The sequence below is a fragment of the Oncorhynchus masou genome, chromosome 30, assembly GCF_036934945.1.
Source record: "Oncorhynchus masou masou isolate Uvic2021 chromosome 30, UVic_Omas_1.1, whole genome shotgun sequence".
NCBI lineage: Eukaryota > Metazoa > Chordata > Actinopteri > Salmoniformes > Salmonidae > Oncorhynchus > Oncorhynchus masou.
Window position 1 is genome coordinate 14,425,347 of NC_088241.1, and position 20,189 is coordinate 14,445,535.

The window sequence follows — 20,189 nt, forward strand, 5'->3', positions numbered from 1 at the left end:
GGCGCAGACAAGGAAAAGGACATCATACTGACCAAACACAGAGGTACAGACAGACAACAAGTGATTTAGCAACTGACTGACTACAGCCTAGTGTACCATAACTTTGAGTGGCCTGTTTGTCTGTTCACATCGGTAAAACTTTACTTAATAACCTCTTGAAGCAAGGGGGCACTATTTTTATTTTTGGAAAAATAACATCCCAAAGTAAACTGCCTATTTCTCAGGACCAGATGCTAGAATATGCATATAATTGACAGCTTAGGATAGAAAACACTCTAAAGTTTCCAAAACTGTAAAAAATATTGTCTGTGAGTATAACAGTATAACAGTATAATATTGCAGGTGAAATCCTGAGAAAAATCCAATCAGGAAGTGACTCTTATTTTGACATCCCTGTCTTTCTATGCATTCTTATTGCCCATTGAAAGGGATATCAATCAGATTCCTTTTTCTGTGGCTTCCATAAGGTGTCTACAGCCTTTTGACGTAGTTTCAGGCCTTTATATTGAAGAATGAGCGTAAACGTCCACATTGCGTAAGTGGTCTGTTGTTGGCTTTCAGTGTGATTTTTGCGCAAAACAGAGAGGTAGCCATTTTTCCTCCCGGTCCTAGTGAAAAGCCAACTGTCCCGGTTGATATATTATCGAATAGATATTTCAAAAACACCTTGAGGATTGATTATAAAAAACGTTTATCATGTTTCTGTTGATATTATGGATATAATTTGGAATTTTTGTCTGCGTTGTCGTGACCGCTATTTCCGGTGGATTCCTAGGCATAACGCATCAAACTAACGGAGGTATTTGGATATAAAAAATATCTTTATTGAACAAAAGGAACATTTGCTGTCTAACTGGGAGTCTCGTGAGTGAAAACATCCGAAGCTCATCAAAGATAAACGATTCATTTGATTGCCTTTCTGATTTTCGTGACCAAGTTACCTGCCGCTAGGTGTACATAATGTTTTTCTGGTATATCGATAAACTTACACAAACGCTTGTATTGTTTTCGCTGTGAAGCATCATTTCAAAATCTGAGACGACAGGGTGATTAACAAAAGGCTAAGATGTGTTTCACTATATTTCACTTGTGATTTCATGAATATGAATATTTTCTAGTAAGATTATTTGACCGTTGCGCTATGCTATTTAGCGTAGTTGATGGCAATTATGGGATGGGTGGTTCCAAGAGAATAAGATCTGAGCATTTAGCGTGATGTGGTTTTTCAAAACCAGACTAAAAATAGTCTGTTTGTAAGAAGCTCTTAGTTCCCACTGTGAATGCAATGTAACACTGATTACATCTTATTAGACAGCTAAACTAATCCGTTAGCCTGCTGCTGAGAAGAACGCGGGGTTCCAAATCAATTTGTTTTAATCTTGACATACTTTTACAGCCGCTTATGATGACTATCCTCCCTGTTGAAACAAAACAACTGTCATGTCTGTAATATAAAAGTATCATGTAAAACATTATGGGAACATGATAACGGCCATTCCACATAATAATGGATTGATGTTAGATTCATGTTAGATTGAGGGTAGACTGGTAAGGTTTGACCAGACTGAGGTTGGATTGACGTTAGATTGAGGTCAGGTTAGGTTTGACCTGAGGTTGGATTGAAGTTAGATTGAGGTCAGGTTAGGTTTGACCTGAGGTTGGATTGAGGTTAGATTGAGGTCAGGTTAGGTTTGACCTGAGGTTGGATTGAGGTTAGATTGAGGTCAGGTTAGGTTTGACCTGAGGTTGGATTGAGGTTAGATTGAGATCAGGTTAGGTTTGACCGGAGGTTGGATTTAGGTTAGATTGAGGTCAGACTGGTGAACTAGTTAACTAGTTACCTGAGGTCAGTCTCTGAGAACCTCCTCCGCAGCATTTCCTCTTCCTCCATCTCCTCCTGTGACTTCTGTGTGACTACAGTGGTCCTCCTCTCACCTCCTTCCTCTTTAGCCTCCTCCTCCCCTTCCCTCTGTTTACCCTGCCCTCTATGTGTACCCCCCTCTTCCCCCCCCACCTCTCGCCCAGCTTCCTCTTCCTCCAGCACCTCCCCCAAATGTTCATCCCCTTCCCGTGATTGGTTCCTTGATTCGGAATAGATGAGGACGTGACAGAAGCGCAAACGCAGCACATGCAAAGCAGAAAGGAAATTAAAGAAAGGTATGTGAAACCAAACTGCAGAAATAAGGTCAACAAGGAGACAAAATGGAACATACATAAAACAGCTAAACTAAATGAACTAAAAGCAAAAAACCTAGACATGCAGATCTGTTTCAGTTATGTTTCAACACGAGACAACCCATACAGCATACTACATGGTTTCACACCAGTAATGAGTTACCAGTTACGGGCAAACCCCAACCTGAAGCAGTAGAGTTCACATTTAGCTCTATTTTCACCTAGGCAGAGCCAAACCTGAACTCACTGGACAGTGGGAAATAGCACAATGCTAGCTGTGTATTTTCCCCTAAAGTTAAGAAACCAAGTGAAAACTCTTTTCATTGTGGAAAATGTCTGTACTTGGCAACTTTAGTTGGAAGAAAGCTTCACGGCCTTTGGGGTTTGCCCATCCCTGGCAAGGCAGAGGTGTTGGACCTAGGGCTTCTGTCTCCCCTTAGTGTGTTGCTGCATCCTACCTGATCTTTTGCTTTCCTCGCGGCCGTTCTGATTGGACAGACATGTAGCTCGTGCTGCTGAACCGAGAGGCGCTACTGGTTCTCGACACAGCGGACACGTCGCTTACATCACTGTCAGAAGACTTGGCTGACATGTTGTCTGAACCCCGCTGACCATCCCTCCTCTGTAAAGGAGAAACACACACCACTCAGCACACAACTAAAAATAGTCTTGAAAATGCGACTTTGTGGGAATTCTTTTGTCCCTTGATGAGTTTTCCCCCTATATACGATAATTGTAAAGAACATTAAGGACACCTTCCTAATTATTGAGTTGCATTTGCCCTTTAACCTTCAGAACAACCTGATCAAATGTCAGGTCTGCTGAGTGCAAACTTGAATGTTGTGAAAATTCTGTGCAACTTCAAGCGCACGTTTACTGTGAACACTGAGGCTGTACCCGCTTTAAGTTAGATTTGACAGTGATCAAGTAGGCTACTGTGGCTATTTGATCATAATGTAGGCCTACCAGAGTGACCTACCATTAAAAAAAGAGAAAATGCATCCCATAACATTTTAACATGGAAAGAGCTGTTCTATCGTTCAGCCTACAGTAGCAGCCGATGTGTGGTGTTCAATGTAGGCTACATTCCATAAGATTTTTGAAGAAGAAAAAAAACATGCAGGGATTGACAATAACTTTTATCCACTCAGACAAGGAGGTGACTGAAAATGTTGTTGGGTTGTTTGATGCAAGAAACCACTTTGCAAAATAAAACATTATTATTCTCATACCATTACCACAGAGAATCAGACAAATGATGCCACCCCCTGCCTTCTTAGCTTCTTTAAGCCTGCCTCAAAATACAACAACAAAAAATCTCTTTATGCTGGCTCATGTTTTATTTATTTATTTTATTTTGCTAGGCAAGTCAGTTAAGAACAAATTCTTATTTTCAATGACGGCCTAGGAACAGTGGGTTAAAACTGCCTGTTCAGGGGCAGAACAACAGATTTGTACCTTGTCAGCTTGGGGATTTGAACTTGCAACCTTTCGGTTACTAGTCCAACGCTCTAACCACTAGGCTACCCTGCCGCCCCAATGTTGACACCAATGCTTCTCCTTTGGATGGTGAGCGTGGAAAAGCCCCTGTGGAGGCTACTGAGGAGATAACGGCTCATAATAATGGCTGGAACAGAGCAAATGGAATGGCATCAAACACCTGGAAACCATGGAAACCATGTGTTTGATGCATTTGATACCAGTCCACGGATTCCGCTCCAGTCATTACCACGGCTCGTCCTCCCTAATTGAGGTGGAACCAACCTCCGGCACTATTTTTACCCATTCACCTCTGCATGGCACACATACACAATCCGTGTCTCAATTATCTCAAGGCTTTAAAGTCCTTCTTTAACCTGTCTCCTCCCCTTCATCTACACTGATGAAAGTGGATTTGACAAGTAACATTATTCCATTTAGCAAACCCTCTTATCCAGAGCCACTATCAGGAGCGCAAGCTTTCTTGCCCAACCTCTTAGCTACCTTAACCACTAGGGTACCTGCCGCCTCAGAGCTTTCAGCTGGATTTACCTGGTCAGGCTATGTCATGGTGGTCATAACGTTTAGAACACTCAGTGTATGTGATGTAGATAATAAACTATTTGCCTATTGCAAGAGTTATAGTCTTGTGGGGAAGGAATTTATCAAAGTATTACTTTATAATTATAAGATAAAGGACAATAGAACAAACTTTCATGTGGCCAAAATCTCTGCTTTCAATGATTTGTTGGCTTTTTAAGGAGATCCGTTCGTCCAAAAACTATTGCTGGTCGAAGAGCAACTCATTCACATTCCTTATGGCCAATGTTCTAGGAGGAGGACACAGAGAAATACTAGGTTATATAACCAAATAATATTGAGCGATAGTAAAGTTTTCTCCCAGTATAGAACATACTATTAACCCATTAGTTCAGGTCTATAAAGCCAAAATGTAAGCTAATAAAAATAATTTGGCATAAACAAGAAATGGGAAAAGGACATCTTAGTTTTTTTTTTTTTTTAGAGCAAGTTGGTGAACCAAGACTTGATGTTAAAACAAATTAAAATCATCTGCAAAGAAAGAAATGGTATATTAAAAGCTTATCTGTGTCCAGAGGAGCATTACAGTTTGTAAACATACGGTTATAGTTTGTGGCACTCCTCACAACTAACAGAGTTGACCAATGCTTCATTTTCCACCTGCTTTTTATAGAACTATAAGTGTAATGCATGCTTAGTGTATTCTGGGCAGTAGTTATCATTCCACACACTTAAAAGGAAGACAGGACAGGATGGACATTCTATCTCTTATAAGGCTTGGCTCGGGTCTCTTTATAAACACACTTCACTTGACTACTGTCTGTGTGACTTAGGACACAGTCACCGCTACATACCATGGATTCACAGGGTCGATATAATACCTCATGTATGTACGTATACTTGTTCATGAAGCTTGCCAAGTTGTGAATACTGCTGGAATGGGTGTTTGGATAAAAGTGTTTTACATTTTATATGATGCGATTACCATCCTGTATGTATGATGCGGTTAACATCCTGTATGTATGATGCGGTTACCATCCTGTATGTAGGATGCAGTTAACATCCTGTATGTAGGATGCGATTACCATCCTGTATGAATGATGCAGTTAACATCCTGTATGTATGATGCGGTTAACATCCTATGATGTATGATGTATGTAGGGTTAACATCCTGTATGTAGGATGCGGTTAACATCCTGTATGTATGATGCGGTTAACATCCTGTATGTATGATGCGGTTAACATCCTGTATGTATGATGCGGTTGACATCCTGTATGTATGATGCAGTTAACATCCTGTATGTATGATGCGGTTAACATCCTGTATGTATGATGATAGGATGCGGTTAACATCCTGTATGAATGATGCGGTTAACATCCTGTATGAATGATGCAGTTAACATCCTGTATGTATGATGCGGTTAACATCCTGTATATGTATGATGCGGTTAACATCCTGTATGTATGATGCGGTTAACATCCTGTATGTATGATGCGGTTAACATCCTGTATGTATGATGCGGTTAACATCCTGTATGTAGGATGCGATTACCATCCTGTATGTATGATGCGGTTAACATCCTGTATGTATGATGCGGTTAACATCCTGTATGAATGATGCAGTTAACATCCTGTATGTATGATGCGGTTAACATCCTGTATGTAGGATGCAGTTAACATCCTGTATGTATGATGCGGTTAACATCCTGTATGTAGGATGCAGTTAACATCCTGTATGTATGATGCGGTTACCATCCTGTATGTAGGATGCGGTTAACATCCTGTATGTAGGATGCAGTTAACATCCTGTATGTATGATGCGGTTAACATCCTGTATGTAGGATGCAGTTAACATCCTGTATGTATGATGCGGTTACCATCCTGTATGTATGATGCAGTTAACATCCTGTATGTAGGATGCAGTTAACATCCTGTATGTATGATGTTACCATCCTGTATGTATTGCGGTTAACATCCTGTATGTATGATGCAGTTAACATCCTGTATGTATGATGATTACCATCCTGTATGAATGATGCAGTTAACATCCTGTATGTATGATGCGGTTAACATCCTGTATGTATGATGCGGTTAACATCCTGTATGTATGATGCGGTTAACATCCTGTATGAATGATGCAGTTAACATCCTGTATGTAGGATGCGATTACCATCCTGTATGAATGATGCAGTTAACATCCTGTATGTATGATGCGGTTAACATCCTGTATGTATGATGCGGTTAACATCCTGTATGTATGATGCGGTTAACATCCTGTATGTATGATGCGGTTAACATCCTGTATGAATGATGCGGTTAACATCCTGTATGAATGATGCGGTTAACATCCTGTATGAATGATGCGGTTAACATCCTGTATGTATGATGCGGTTAACATCCTGTATGTATGATGCGGTTAACATCCTGTATGTATGATGCGGTTAACATCCTGTATGTATGATGCGGTTAACATCCTGTATGTATGATGCGGTTAACATCCTGTATGTAGGATGCGGTTAACATCCTGTATGTATGATGCGGTTAACATCCTGTATGTATGATGCGGTTAACATCCTGTATGTATGATGCGGTTAACATCCTGTATGTATGATGCGGTTAACATCCTGTATGTAGGATAACATCCTGTATGTATGATGCGGTTAACATCCTGTATGTAGGATGCGGTTAACATCCTGTATGTATGATGCGGTTAACATCCTGTATGTATGATGCGGTTAACATCCTGTATGTATGATGCGGTTAACATCCTGTATGTATGATGCGGTTAACATCCTGTATGTAGGATGCGATTACCATCCTGTATGAATGATGCAGTTAACATCCTGTATGTATGATGCGGTTAACATCCTGTATGTATGATGCGGTTAACATCCTGTATGTATGATGCGGTTAACATCCTGTATGTATGATGCGGTTAACATCCTGTATGAATGATGCAGTTAACATCCTGTATGTATGATGCGGTTAACATCCTGTATGTATGATGCGGTTAACATCCTGTATGTATGATGCGGTTAACATCCTGTATGTAGGATGCAGTTAACATCCTGTATGTATGATGCGGTTAACATCCTGTATGTATGATGCGGTTAACATCCTGTATGTATGATGCGGTTAACATCCTGTATGTATGATGCGGTTAACATCCTGTATGTATGATGCGGTTAACATCCTGTATGTAGGATGCGGTTAACATCCTGTATGTATGATGCGGTTAACATCCTGTATGTATGATGCGGTTAACATCCTGTATGTATGATGCGGTTAACATCCTGTATGTATGATGCGGTTAACATCCTGTATGTATGATGCGGTTAACATCCTGTATGTTAACATCCTGTATGTATGATGCGGTTAACATCCTGTATGTATGATGCAGTTAACATCCTGTATGTATGATGCGGTTAACATCCTGTATGTATGATGCGGTTAACATCCTGTATGTATGATGCGGTTAACATCCTGTATGTATGATGCGGTTAACATCCTGTATGTATGATGCGGTTAACATCCTGTATGTATGATGTATGATCCTGTTAACATCCTGTATGTATGATAACATCCTGTATGAATGATGCAGTTAACATCCTGTATGTATGATGCGGTTAACATCCTGTATGTATGATGCGGTTAACATCCTGTATGTATGATGCGGTTAACATCCTGTATGTAGGATGCAGTTAACATCCTGTATGTATGATGCGGTTAACATCCTGTATGTATGATGCGGTTAACATCCTGTATGTATGATGCGGTTAACATCCTGTATGTATGATGCGGTTAACATCCTGTATGTATGATCGGTTAACATCCTGTATGTATGATGCAGTTAACATCCTGTATGTATGATGCGGTTAACATCCTGTATGTATGATGCTGTTAACATCCTGTATGTATGATGCGGTTAACATCCTGTATGTATGATGCGGTTAACATCCTGTATGTATGATGCGGTTAACATCCTGTATGTAGGATGCGGTTAACATCCTGTATGTAGAATGCAGTTAACATCCTGTATGTATGATGCGGTTAATATCCTGTATGTATGATGCGGTTACCATCCTGTATGTATGATGCGGTTAACATCCTGTATGAATGATGCGGTTAACATCCTGTATGTATGATGCGGTTAACATCCTGTATGTATGATGCGGTTAACATCCTGTATGAATGATGCGGTTAACATCCTGTATGTATGATGCGGTTAACATCCTGTATGAATGATGCGGTTAACATCCTGTATGTATGATGCGGTTAACATCCTGTATGAATGATGCGGTTAACATTCTGTATGTAGAATGCAGTTAACATCCTGTATGTATGATGCGGTTAATATCCTGTATGTATGATGCGGTTACCATCCTGTATGTATGATGCGGTTAACATCCTGTATGTATGATGCGGTTAACATCCTGTATGTATGATGCGGTTAACATCCTGTATGAATGATGCGGTTAACATCCTGTATGTATGATGCGGTTAACATCCTGTATGTATGATGCGGTTAACATCCTGTATGTATGATGCGGTTAACATCCTGTATGTATGATGCGGTTAACATCCTGTATGTATGATGCGGTTAACATCCTGTATGTATGATGCGGTTAACATCCTGTATGTATGATGCGGTTAACATCCTGTATGTATGATGCGGCAGTTAACATCCTGTATGTATGATGCGGTTAACATCCTGTATGTATGATGCGGTTAACATCCTGTATGTATGATCCTGGTTAACATCCTGTATGTATGATGCGGTTAACATCCTGTATGTATGATGCGGTTAACATCCTGTATGTATGATGCAGTTAACATCCTGTATGTATGCGGTTAACATCCTGTATGTATGATGTTAACATCCTGTATGAATGATGCAGTTAACATCCTGTATGTATGATGCGGTTAACATCCTGTATGAATGATGGTTAACATCCTGTATGTATGATGGTTAACATCCTGTATGTATGATGTGGTTAACATCCTGTATGTATGATGCGGTTAACATCCTGTATGTATGATGCGGTTAACATCCTGTATGTATGATGCGGTTAACATCCTGTATGAATGATGTGTTTAACATCCTGTATGTATGATGCAGTTAACATCCTGTATGTATGATGCGGTTAACATCCTGTATGTATGATGCGGTTAACATCCTGTATGTATGATGCGGTTAACATCCTGTACTGGTTAACATCCTGTATGTATGATGCGGTTAACATCCTGTATGTATGATGCGGTTAACATCCTGTATGTATGATGTGTTTAACATTCTGTATGTATGATGCAGTTAACATCCTGTATGTATGATGCGGTTAACATCCTGTATAATGACCATCCGGTTAACATCCTGTATGTATGATGCGGTTAACATCCTGTATGTATGGGCTGGTTAACATCCTGTATGTATGATGCGGTTAACATCCTGTATGTATGATCCTGGTTAACATCCTGTATGTATGATGCAGTTAACATCCTGTATGTATGATAACATCCTGTATGAATATGAATAGGTTAACATCCTGTATGAATGATGCGGTTAACATCCTGTATGAATGATTGTTAACATCCTGTATGTATGATGCGGTTAACATCCTGTATGAATGATGCGGTTAACATCCTGTATGAATGATGCGGTTAACATCCTGTATGTATGATGCGGTTAACATCCTGTATGAATGATCGGTTAACATCCTGTATGTATGTTAACATCCTGTATGAATGATGCGGTTAACATCCTGTATGAATGATGCGGTTAACAGGTAACAATGGGTTAACATCCTGTATGAATGATGGTTAACATCCTGTATGTATGATGCGGTTAACATCCTGTATGTATGAGTTAACATCCTGTATGAATGAAGTTAACATCCTGTATGTATGATGCGGTTAACATCCTGTATGTATGATCGGTTAACATCCTGTATGAATGATGCGGTTAACATCCTGTATGAATGATGGTTAACATCCTGTATGAATGATGGTTAACATCCTGTATGTATGATGCTGGTTAACATCCTGTATGTATGATGTTAACATAGTTAACATATGTATGATGCAGTATCCTGTATGTATGATGCAGTTAACATCCTGTATGTATGATGCAGTTAACATCCTGCTCGGCTTGGATTTGATTGCTGTACGGGACACATTTACTGAACATTTTACTGTGTTAGCTGTAAGTCAGTTTGTATAAAAAGTGTCTACTTAATGACCATGTTATGAATAGAATAGGAAGGAAGGGCTGGTATTGGTCTTGCCTAAGAGTGATGGTCCTGCTTCACGTGTACTGAACATGTAATGACCATGTTATGAATAGAATAGGAAGGAAGGGCTGGTATTGGTCTTAATGACCATGTTATGAATAGAATAGGAAGGAAGGGCTGGTATTGGTCTTGCCTAAGAGTGATGGTCCTGCTTCACGTGTAACTGAACATGGATGTGTTAAAGTTACTCCAAGTCAGTTTGTTGGTCGAAAAAGTGTGATGCTAACAATGTTCTACTTATGAAAGGGAATGGAGGGCTGTGTCACTGTGTCTTGCCTTGTAGTCCTGTTCCAGTCTGGAGTCGCACCCGGCCCCCTGCTTGAACTTGTTCACCTTCAGCTTCATCTGTCTGGTCCTCTCCTCCACATCCATAGCACCTAGGGAGCAGAGTGGTCAGTGGAGGTCATACTCAGGAAAAGGGAAATCCTGGTTGGAAGACTCCCAGAATCACAAGGGAATCATCTGTTATCCTCCATCCAGGATTTCTGGAAAACCTGGGAATTTGGGGGAAATTCACAGATTTTTGCAACGCTACACAGGAATAGTCTTTTGAAATGTTTTGTGGGTTCTGGTATAAAGCACTGACCGAAAAAAGTCCTCAAGATATCAGCATAAAAAAAGGTTTCTACTTTGATTTAGGAATCCCGCATTACTATGATCCAAAGACTCATTCGGGTATCATTTTCACATGACAATGTTATTGTATAAAAGTGCTGCATGCAGCATTCAGAGTTAGTTCACCCAGACACCAACAGTCAGTCAGTCCATGATGTCACATAACACATAACAACAACTTGTAAGAGATATTCCATTTCATAATGAAGGGGTTCACTTGAGTTTTTGAAATGAAGGTGTCAGTTATTCTGTGTCAAAATCTCAGACATGCTCTGTTGGGTCTGGAGCCCTAACTTTACTATACAAACTCTTAGCCATAGTTTTACTGAAATAATTATTCATCATATTTATTCTAAGCAGCCACCAACCTCCCAGAGATAACAGAGGCTTTGGGGTAAAACGTGACTGTCCACATGCCACAGTGGGCATGTCAGGTCAGTCAGGTCTGTTAGGTCAGTCAGTCAGTCTGTAGTGTGGGGAGTATTCAGATCAGAGGAACCTTGTTCCCTAAATAGTGTTCCTATGTGGCTCCGGTCCTATAGACTAGAGAAAGGACTAGGTGCCATTTGGGATGACCTCACTTCCTGATGTCAGGCAGACTACAGTAACTCTAGCCGTCTTACCTGCATCACCATTCTCTGGACACACTTTCATTCTCTCTACTTTAGATTTGTATGATGGCGGTGGGGAGAGGAAGCACAGGCGCATGAGAGAAAGAAAACACAAAAACAAAGAGCAAATGAATGTAGAAAGATAATAGATGAGACTAAATGAAGACCTCCAGGAATGATGGGAAATGAAAGGACAGCCTCCATGTTAGTTTTTCTGCAACATGTGAATATGATTTCCTGTCCTGTCCGTCAGCTTTGTGTGACAGTTGATGAGATATGACCTTCTGCTGTAGTTAGCAACAACAAGCCTTGTAAAGACAATGGTACGGAATGAGCTGCACTTTCTGCCATCTTGGTGGCATATCAGGATTCCTATGTTGTATTTGTACAACATGCCTCAATGAAATGTCGTCAGGGTTGAATATAGCCGAACAACAGACATGTTACAATGAACACAGTTGACATGTATGGCCATGCATGCTTACATGTAAGCAAGCACACACAAACTGAGTCAAATCCACCCCCCACCCCCCCAAAAAAAAACCGTCTCCAACAAGCTCAATCAGCAGGGAAGAATGGACATGAGAAAGCAGGAGTAGGCGGGATGAAGAAGAGGAGGAATGAGGGAGATGAGAAGGAGGTAAAAAGGCGAGGCATACAGAAGAAGGAGGGACAGACCTGAGCTGGTCCAACCTGGTGAGTCCGTGTCTTCTGGGGTCACATGACAAAACACAGATACAGACAGAAGACAGGAAATGGGAGTGAGAGGGCTGACACCATGGACAGGAAGTGACATCACTGTGGAGGGCCCTCTTTCACAGTGGCCGCCGCACAGGTTGGGAGGGGGTCAGAGTGTGGGGGGGGCATGATGGGGAGTGGGTGGCACAAAAACGACAACAACAACAAGCACAGAGCACAACAACACAAACAAAATCATACAGCACAACAAAGAAAGATAACATTAACACAAATTGCACTAATGGACAGCCAAGGAGAAAAGTGAAGAGAAGAGAAGGGTGCAAGGCAGGCCGGGAGCGGCTGGACTAAAAGACCTGTAGTGTTATTGAAAAACAAAGAGGGGGAAAGGTGAGCTGCTGTGTACTGTCCAGAGGAAAGAGAGCTGAAACAGTCAAGTAGACGTTAAGGAAGAGCGTTGGAGCTGAAAAAGCAGACAGAAACCCTAAAAGACTTGAGGTAGAAGAGAGGCGGTGGGGGAGCCACTTGAGTCAAGGACTAATAGTCTACTGTGGAGAGATGGACAGACAGACAGACAGCCTGGAACATAAAAACAACCAAAAGCAGGCAGAGAGGCAGCAGTAGGTACAAAACAGAAAGCTCCCAAACAAAAGAGTCAAATAAATCAACTTTCTTTCTTTCTTTCTTTCTTTCTTTCTTTCTTTCTTTCAGAAACCTTGTTGATGTGATTGAGGCTGAGGCAGAGAGAGTAGGCCCACCAATACCCCTGGGAATGAACAGGTTACACAACAGAGAGAGCTGGGATCGACTAGCAGCCACTCTCTTCTCCAGAGCCTCTGTTTGCCTCCAATTAACAGCCATCTCCCCCTACTCCAGTACATAATCCCACTCCTATTCCTCCACTGTCTTGGGAGGAAAACAGAATGTGCTGAGGTTTTGATGAGCTGTGCTTTCATCAGCCTTTCATTAATCACCCCCTGCCGTGTGCAAATCATCTTGCATAAGAGAGAGAGAGAGAGAGAGAGAGAGAGAGATACACTTACTGTATGTTATGCATGTCATGGTATTGAATTTTCATGGGATTTTGGAAGATACAGTAAGACCCCATTGTGGGCTAAAAGAGATCAAAATAAGCAAAGGAACAAACTGTGGCTTCACACAGCCATAGTGATTCTGCTAACTATGCCAGGGCACGCAGTGGTGGGGGTGGTTAGCGCACAGACTCTCTTCACTGAAGTGACACTGTCCACTTCTGGATGTGTGCCCACCTACCCCCCTACAGTTCCTCTTGCCCCCTTCTTGTATGCTTCCATGTTGAAGGCTTTGATGTACACCCACTGGGAGACCAGCTGCAGCTATACAAGTTGTTGTCTGCATCCCAAATGGCACCCTAATTCCTACGTTTGTGCACTACTTTTGAAGAAGTGTACTATGTAGGGAATAGGGTGCCATGTGGGACAGAGCCGATGTGTAAGGCCAGGTGACGACACTCTGATTATTGGCCTTAATGTGTAACAAACTGTAGTCAACATCTGCATTTAGGTCAATTCCGTCTTCATGAAGTTGAATAATTAAGAGAGGCATGAATAAAACAACACTGTGAGACATCTGCCTTATTCAGCTTTGATCTGATCACACCACCGTGCCAACTCAACTCACCTCACCTCATTGTCAAGTCAAGAGATACCCGCTGTAGCTGAACAAAGCGAGTAGGCAATTTTTGGCTCGTCATCAACAGCATGGTATAAGTTGTAGGTCAATGCTTGTCATCAACAGCATGGCTACAACAGCATGGTACAACAGCATGGTAAAAGTCCTAGGCGAACTCATCAATGGCGTACCTTACATAACACAAATAAACTCTTTAAATAATCCTCTATCTAGTAAAATGCATTAGTTGACGCACACCCAAACATTTTGGCGAGGCACTGACTAACAGAACAGTAAGATTATGTAAAGAATATAGATAGTCATCAAATCATCAACCTTGTTTTGTTCGTCTTGAGTCATATTGTCCAAACACTGACTAGTGATTGTTGAAAGGGGTCAAAGAGTCATCACCTGACAGCATGAGCATACTGACACACAGAGATGAGTTGTACAATACCTCTGACAGTATGAGCATACTGACCCACAGAGTTGTACAATACCTCTGACAGTATGAGCATACTGACCCACAGAGTTGTACAATACCTCTGACAGTATGGGCATACTGACCCACAGAGCTGTACACTGACAGTATGAGCATACTGACCCACAGAGTTGTACAATACCTCTGACAGTATGGGCATACTGACCCACAGAGCTGTACACTGACAGTATGAGCATACTGACCCACAGAGTTGTACAATACCTCTGACAGTATGAGCATACTGACCCACAGAGTTGAGTTGTACAATACCTCTGACAGTATGAGCATACTGACCCACAGAGTTGTACAATACCTCTGACAGAATGAGCATACTGACCCACAGAGTTGTACAATACCTCTGACAGCATGAGCATACTGACCCACAGAGTTGTACACTGACAGTATGTACAATACCTCTGACAGAATGAGCATACTGACCCACAGAGTTGAGTTGTACAATACCTCTGACAGTATGAGCATACTGACCCACAGAGTTGTACAATACCTCTGACAGTATGGGCATACTGACCCACAGAGTTGTACAATACCTCTGACAGTATGAGCATACTGACCCACAGAGTTGTACAATACCTCTGACAGCATGAGCATACTGACCCACAGAGTTGAGTTGTACAATACCTCTGACAGAATGAGCATACTGACCCACAGAGTTGAGTTGTACAATACCTCTGACAGTATGAGCATACTGACCCACAGAGTTGTACAATACCTCTGACAGTATGGGCATACTGACCCACAGAGTTGAGTTGTGCAATACCTCTGACAGAATGAGCATACTGACCCACAGAGTTGTACAATACCTCTGACAGCATGAGCATACTGACCCACAGAGCTGTACACTGACAGTATGAGCATACTGACCCACAGAGTTGAGTTGTACAATACCTCTGACAGAATGAGCATACTGACCCACAGAGTTGAGTTGTACAAGTATGGGCATACTACCTCTGACAGTATGAGCATACTGACCCACAGAGTTGTACAATCCCTCTGACTGTATGGGCATACTGACCCACAGAGTTGACAGCATGAGCATACTGACCCACAGAGTTGTACAATACCTCTGACTGTATGGGCATACTGACCCACAGAGTTGTACAATACCTCTGACAGCATGAGCATACTGACCCACAGAGTTGTACAATGACTGTATGGGCATACTGACCCACAGAGTTGTACAATACCTCTGGGCATACTGACCCACAGAGTTGTACAATACCTCTGACAGTATGGGCATACTGACCCACAGAGTTGTACAATACCTCTGACAGTATAAGCATACTGACCCACAGAGTTGTACAATACCTCTGACAGTATGGGCATACTGACCCACAGAGTTGTACAATACCTCTGACAGTACGAGCATACTGACCCACAGAGTTGAGTTGTACAATACCTCTGACAGCATGAGCATACTGACCCACAGAGTTGTACAATACCTCTGACAGCATGAGCATACTGACCCACAGAGTTGAGTTTTACAATCCCTCTGACTGTATGAGCATACTGACCCACATAGTTGTACAATACCTCTGACAGCATGAGCATACTGACCCACAGAGTTGTACAATACCTCTGACAGTATGGGCATACTGACCCACAGAGTTGTACAATACCTCTGACAGTATGAACATACTGACCCACAGAGCTGTACAATAACTCTGACAGTATGGGCATACTGACCCACAGAGTTGTACAATACCTCTGACAGTATGAACATACTGACCCACAGAGCTGTACAATACCTCTGACAGTATGGGCATACTGACCCACAGAGCTGTACACTGACAGTATGAGCATACTGACCCACAGAGTTGTACAATACCTCTGACAGCATGAGCATACTGACCCACAGAGTTGTACAATACCTCTGACAGTATGGGCATACTGACCCACAGAGCTGTACACTGACAGTATGAGCATACTGACCCACAGAGTTGAGTTGTACAATACCTCTGACAGCATGAGCATACTGACCCACAGAGTTGTACAATACCTCTGACAGCATGAGCATACTGACCCACAGAGTTGAGTTGTACAATACCTCTGACAGCATGAGCATACTGACCCACAGAGTTGTACAATACCTCTGACAGCATGAGCATACTGACCCACAGAGTTGAGTTGTACAATACCTCTGACAGTATGAGCATACTGACCTACAGAGTTGTACAATACCTCTGAACATAGACCCACAGATGACTCTGACATACTGACCCACAGAGTTGTACAATACCTCTGACAGTATGAGCATACTGACCTACAGAGTTGTACAATACCTCTGACAGTATGAACATACTGACCCACAGAGCTGTACAATAACTCTGACAGTATGGGCATACTGACCCACAGACTGTACACTGACAGTATGAGCATACTGACCCACAGAGTCTGACAGCATGAGCATACTGACCCACAGATACCTCTGACAGAATGAGCATACTGACCCACAGAGTTGTACAATACCTCTGACAGCATGGGCATACTGACCCACAGAGCTGTACACTGACAGTATGGGCATACTGACCCACAGAGTTGACAGTTGTACAATGACCCACTCTGACACTGACAGTATGAGCATACTGACCCACAGAGTTGTACAATACCTCTGACAGTATGGGCATACTGACCCACAGAGCTGTACCTCTGACAGTATGAGCATACTGACCCACAGAGTTGTACAATACCTCTGACAGTATGAGCATACTGACCCACAGAGTTGTACACTGACAGTATGAGCATACTGACCCACAGAGTTGTACAATACCTCTGACTGTATGGGCATACTGACCCACAGAGTTGTACAATACCTCTGACAGCATGAGCATACTGACCCACAGAGTTGTACAATACCTCTGACTGTATGGGCATACTGACCCACAGAGTTGTACAATACCTCTGACAGTATAAGCATACTGACCCACAGAGTTGTACAATACCTCTGACAGTATGGGCATACTGACCCACAGAGTTGTACAATACCTCTGACAGTACGAGCATACTGACCCACAGAGTTGAGTTGTACAATACCTCTGACAGCATGAGCATACTGACCCACAGAGTTGTACAATACCTCTGACAGCATGAGCATACTGACCCACAGAGTTGAGTTTTACAATCCCTCTGACTGTATGAGCATACTGACCCACATAGTTGTACAATACCTCTGACAGCATGAGCATACTGACCCACATAGTTGTACAATACCTCTGACAGTATGGGCATACTGACCCACAGAGTTGTACAATACCTCTGACAGTATGAACATACTGACCCACAGAGCTGTACAACTCTGACAGTATGGGCATCTGACCCACAGAGTACACTGACAGGAGCATACTGACCCACAGAGTTGTACAATACCTCTGACAGTATGAACATACTGACCCACAGAGCTGTACAATAACTCTGACAGTATGGGCATACTGACCCACAGAGCTGTACACTGACAGTATGAGCATACTGACCCACAGAGTTGTACAATACCTCTGACAGCATGAGCATACTGACCCACAGAGTTGTACAATACCTCTGACAGTATGGGCATACTGACCCACAGAGCTGTACACTGACAGTATGAGCATATGACCCACAGATACTGACCTGACAGCAGAGCATTGACCCACAGAGTTGTACAATACCTCTGACAGCATGAGCATACTGACCCACAGAGTTGAGTTGTACAATACCTCTGACAGCATGAGCATACTGACCCACAGAGTTGTACAATACCTCTGACAGCATGAGCATACTGACCCACAGAGTTGAGTTGTACAATACCTCTGACAGTATGAGCATACTGACCTACAGAGTTGTACAATACCTCTGAAAGTATGAACATACTGACCCACAGAACATACTGACCCTGACAGTATGGGCATACTGACCCACAGATACCTCTGACAGTATGAGCATACTGACCCACAGAGTTGTACAATACCTCTGACAGTATGAGCATACTGACCCACAGAGCTTGAGTTGACAGTATGGGCATATGACCCTCTGTACACTGACAGTATGAGCATACTGACCCACAGAGTTGTACAATACCTCTGACAGCATGAGCATACTGACCCACAGAGTTGTACAATACCTCTGACAGTATGAGCATACTGACCCACAGAGTTGTACAATACCTATGACAGTATGGGGATACTGACCCACAGAGTTGTACAATACCTCTGACAGTATGGGGATACTGACCCACAGAGCTGTACAATAACTCTGACAGTATGGGCATACTGACCCACAGAGCTGTACACTGACAGTATACATACTGACAGTATGAGCATACTGACCCACAGAGTTGAGCATACTGACCCACAGATACCTCTGACAGTATGAGCATACTGACCCACAGAGCTGTACACTGACAGTATGAGCATACTGACCCACAGAGTTGTACAATACCTCTGACAGTATGAGCATACTGACCCACAGAGCTGTACAATACCTCTGACAGTATGAGCATACTGACCCACAGAGCTGTACAATAACTCTGACAGTATGGGCATACTGACCCACAGAGTTGTACAATACCTCTGACAGTATGAGCATACTGACCCACAGAGTTGTACAATACCTCTGACAGTATGAGCATACTGACCCACAGAGCTGTACAATAACTCTGACAGTATGGGCATTGTACAATACCTCTGACAGTATGAGCATACTGACCCACAGAGCTGTACAATAACTCTGACAGTATGGGCATACTGACCCACAGAGCTGTATACTGACAGTATGAGCATACTGACCCACAGAGTTGTACAATACCTCTGACAGTATGAGCATACTGACCCACAGAGTTGTACAATACCTCTGACAGTATGAGCATACTGACCCACAGAGTTGAGTTGTACAATACCTCTGACAGCATGAGCATACTGACCCACAGATTTGTACAATACCTCTGACAGCATGAGCATACTGACCCACAGAGTTGAGTTGTACAATACCTCTGACAGTACGGGCATAATGACCCACAGAGTTGTACAATACCTCTGACAGTATGGGCATACTGACCCACAGAGTTGTACAATACCTCTGACAGTATGAGCATACTGACCCACAGAGCTGTACAATAACTCTGACAGTATGGGCATACTGACCCACAGAGCTGTACACTGACAGTATGAGCATACTGACCCACAGAGTTGTACAATACCTCTGACAGCATGAGCATACTGACCCACAGAGTTATACAATACCTCTGACAGCATGAGCATACTGACCCACAGAGTTGAGTTGTACAATACCTCTGACAGTACGGGCATACTGACCCACAGAGTTGTACAATACCTCTGACAGTATGGGCATACTGACCCACAGAGTTGTACAATACCTCTGAGAGCATGAGCATACTGACCCACAGAGTTGAGTTGTACAATACCTCTGACAGCATGAGCATACTGACCCACAGAGTTGTACAATACCTCTGACAGTATGAGCATACTGACCCACAGAGTTGTACAATACCTCTGACAGTATGACTGCAAACATTCTATGAATCATCGTTGAATCTTGATGGCTTCAGCAGGAAACATATTCACTGATTTCAGCATATTGCTACAGTCACATGTCATGCTTTCACAGAGTAGTAGGTGTATCATAATCTGTGCACTACACAGAGAG

The 20,189-nt window shown here is 42.4% G+C and overlaps 1 protein-coding gene across 11 annotated transcripts in view; it reads right to left on the reverse strand.

Annotated features, from left to right (window-relative positions):
- The window catches only part of rims2a (regulating synaptic membrane exocytosis 2a), a 175,901-nt gene that overhangs the window by 39,057 nt on the left and 116,655 nt on the right, over positions 1-20,189 (reverse strand). For 2 of the 11 annotated variants that reach the window (XM_064948082.1, XM_064948081.1), the window contains exon 1: positions 2,634-2,793. The exons of the other annotated variants lie outside the window; for them this stretch is intronic. In XM_064948082.1, coding sequence (XP_064804154.1) covers positions 2,634-2,767 — 134 coding nt within the window. In that variant the 5' untranslated portion in view covers positions 2,768-2,793. Of the gene's footprint in view, positions 1-2,633; positions 2,794-20,189 lie in introns of those variants that run through there. 11 annotated transcript variants of the gene reach the window in all.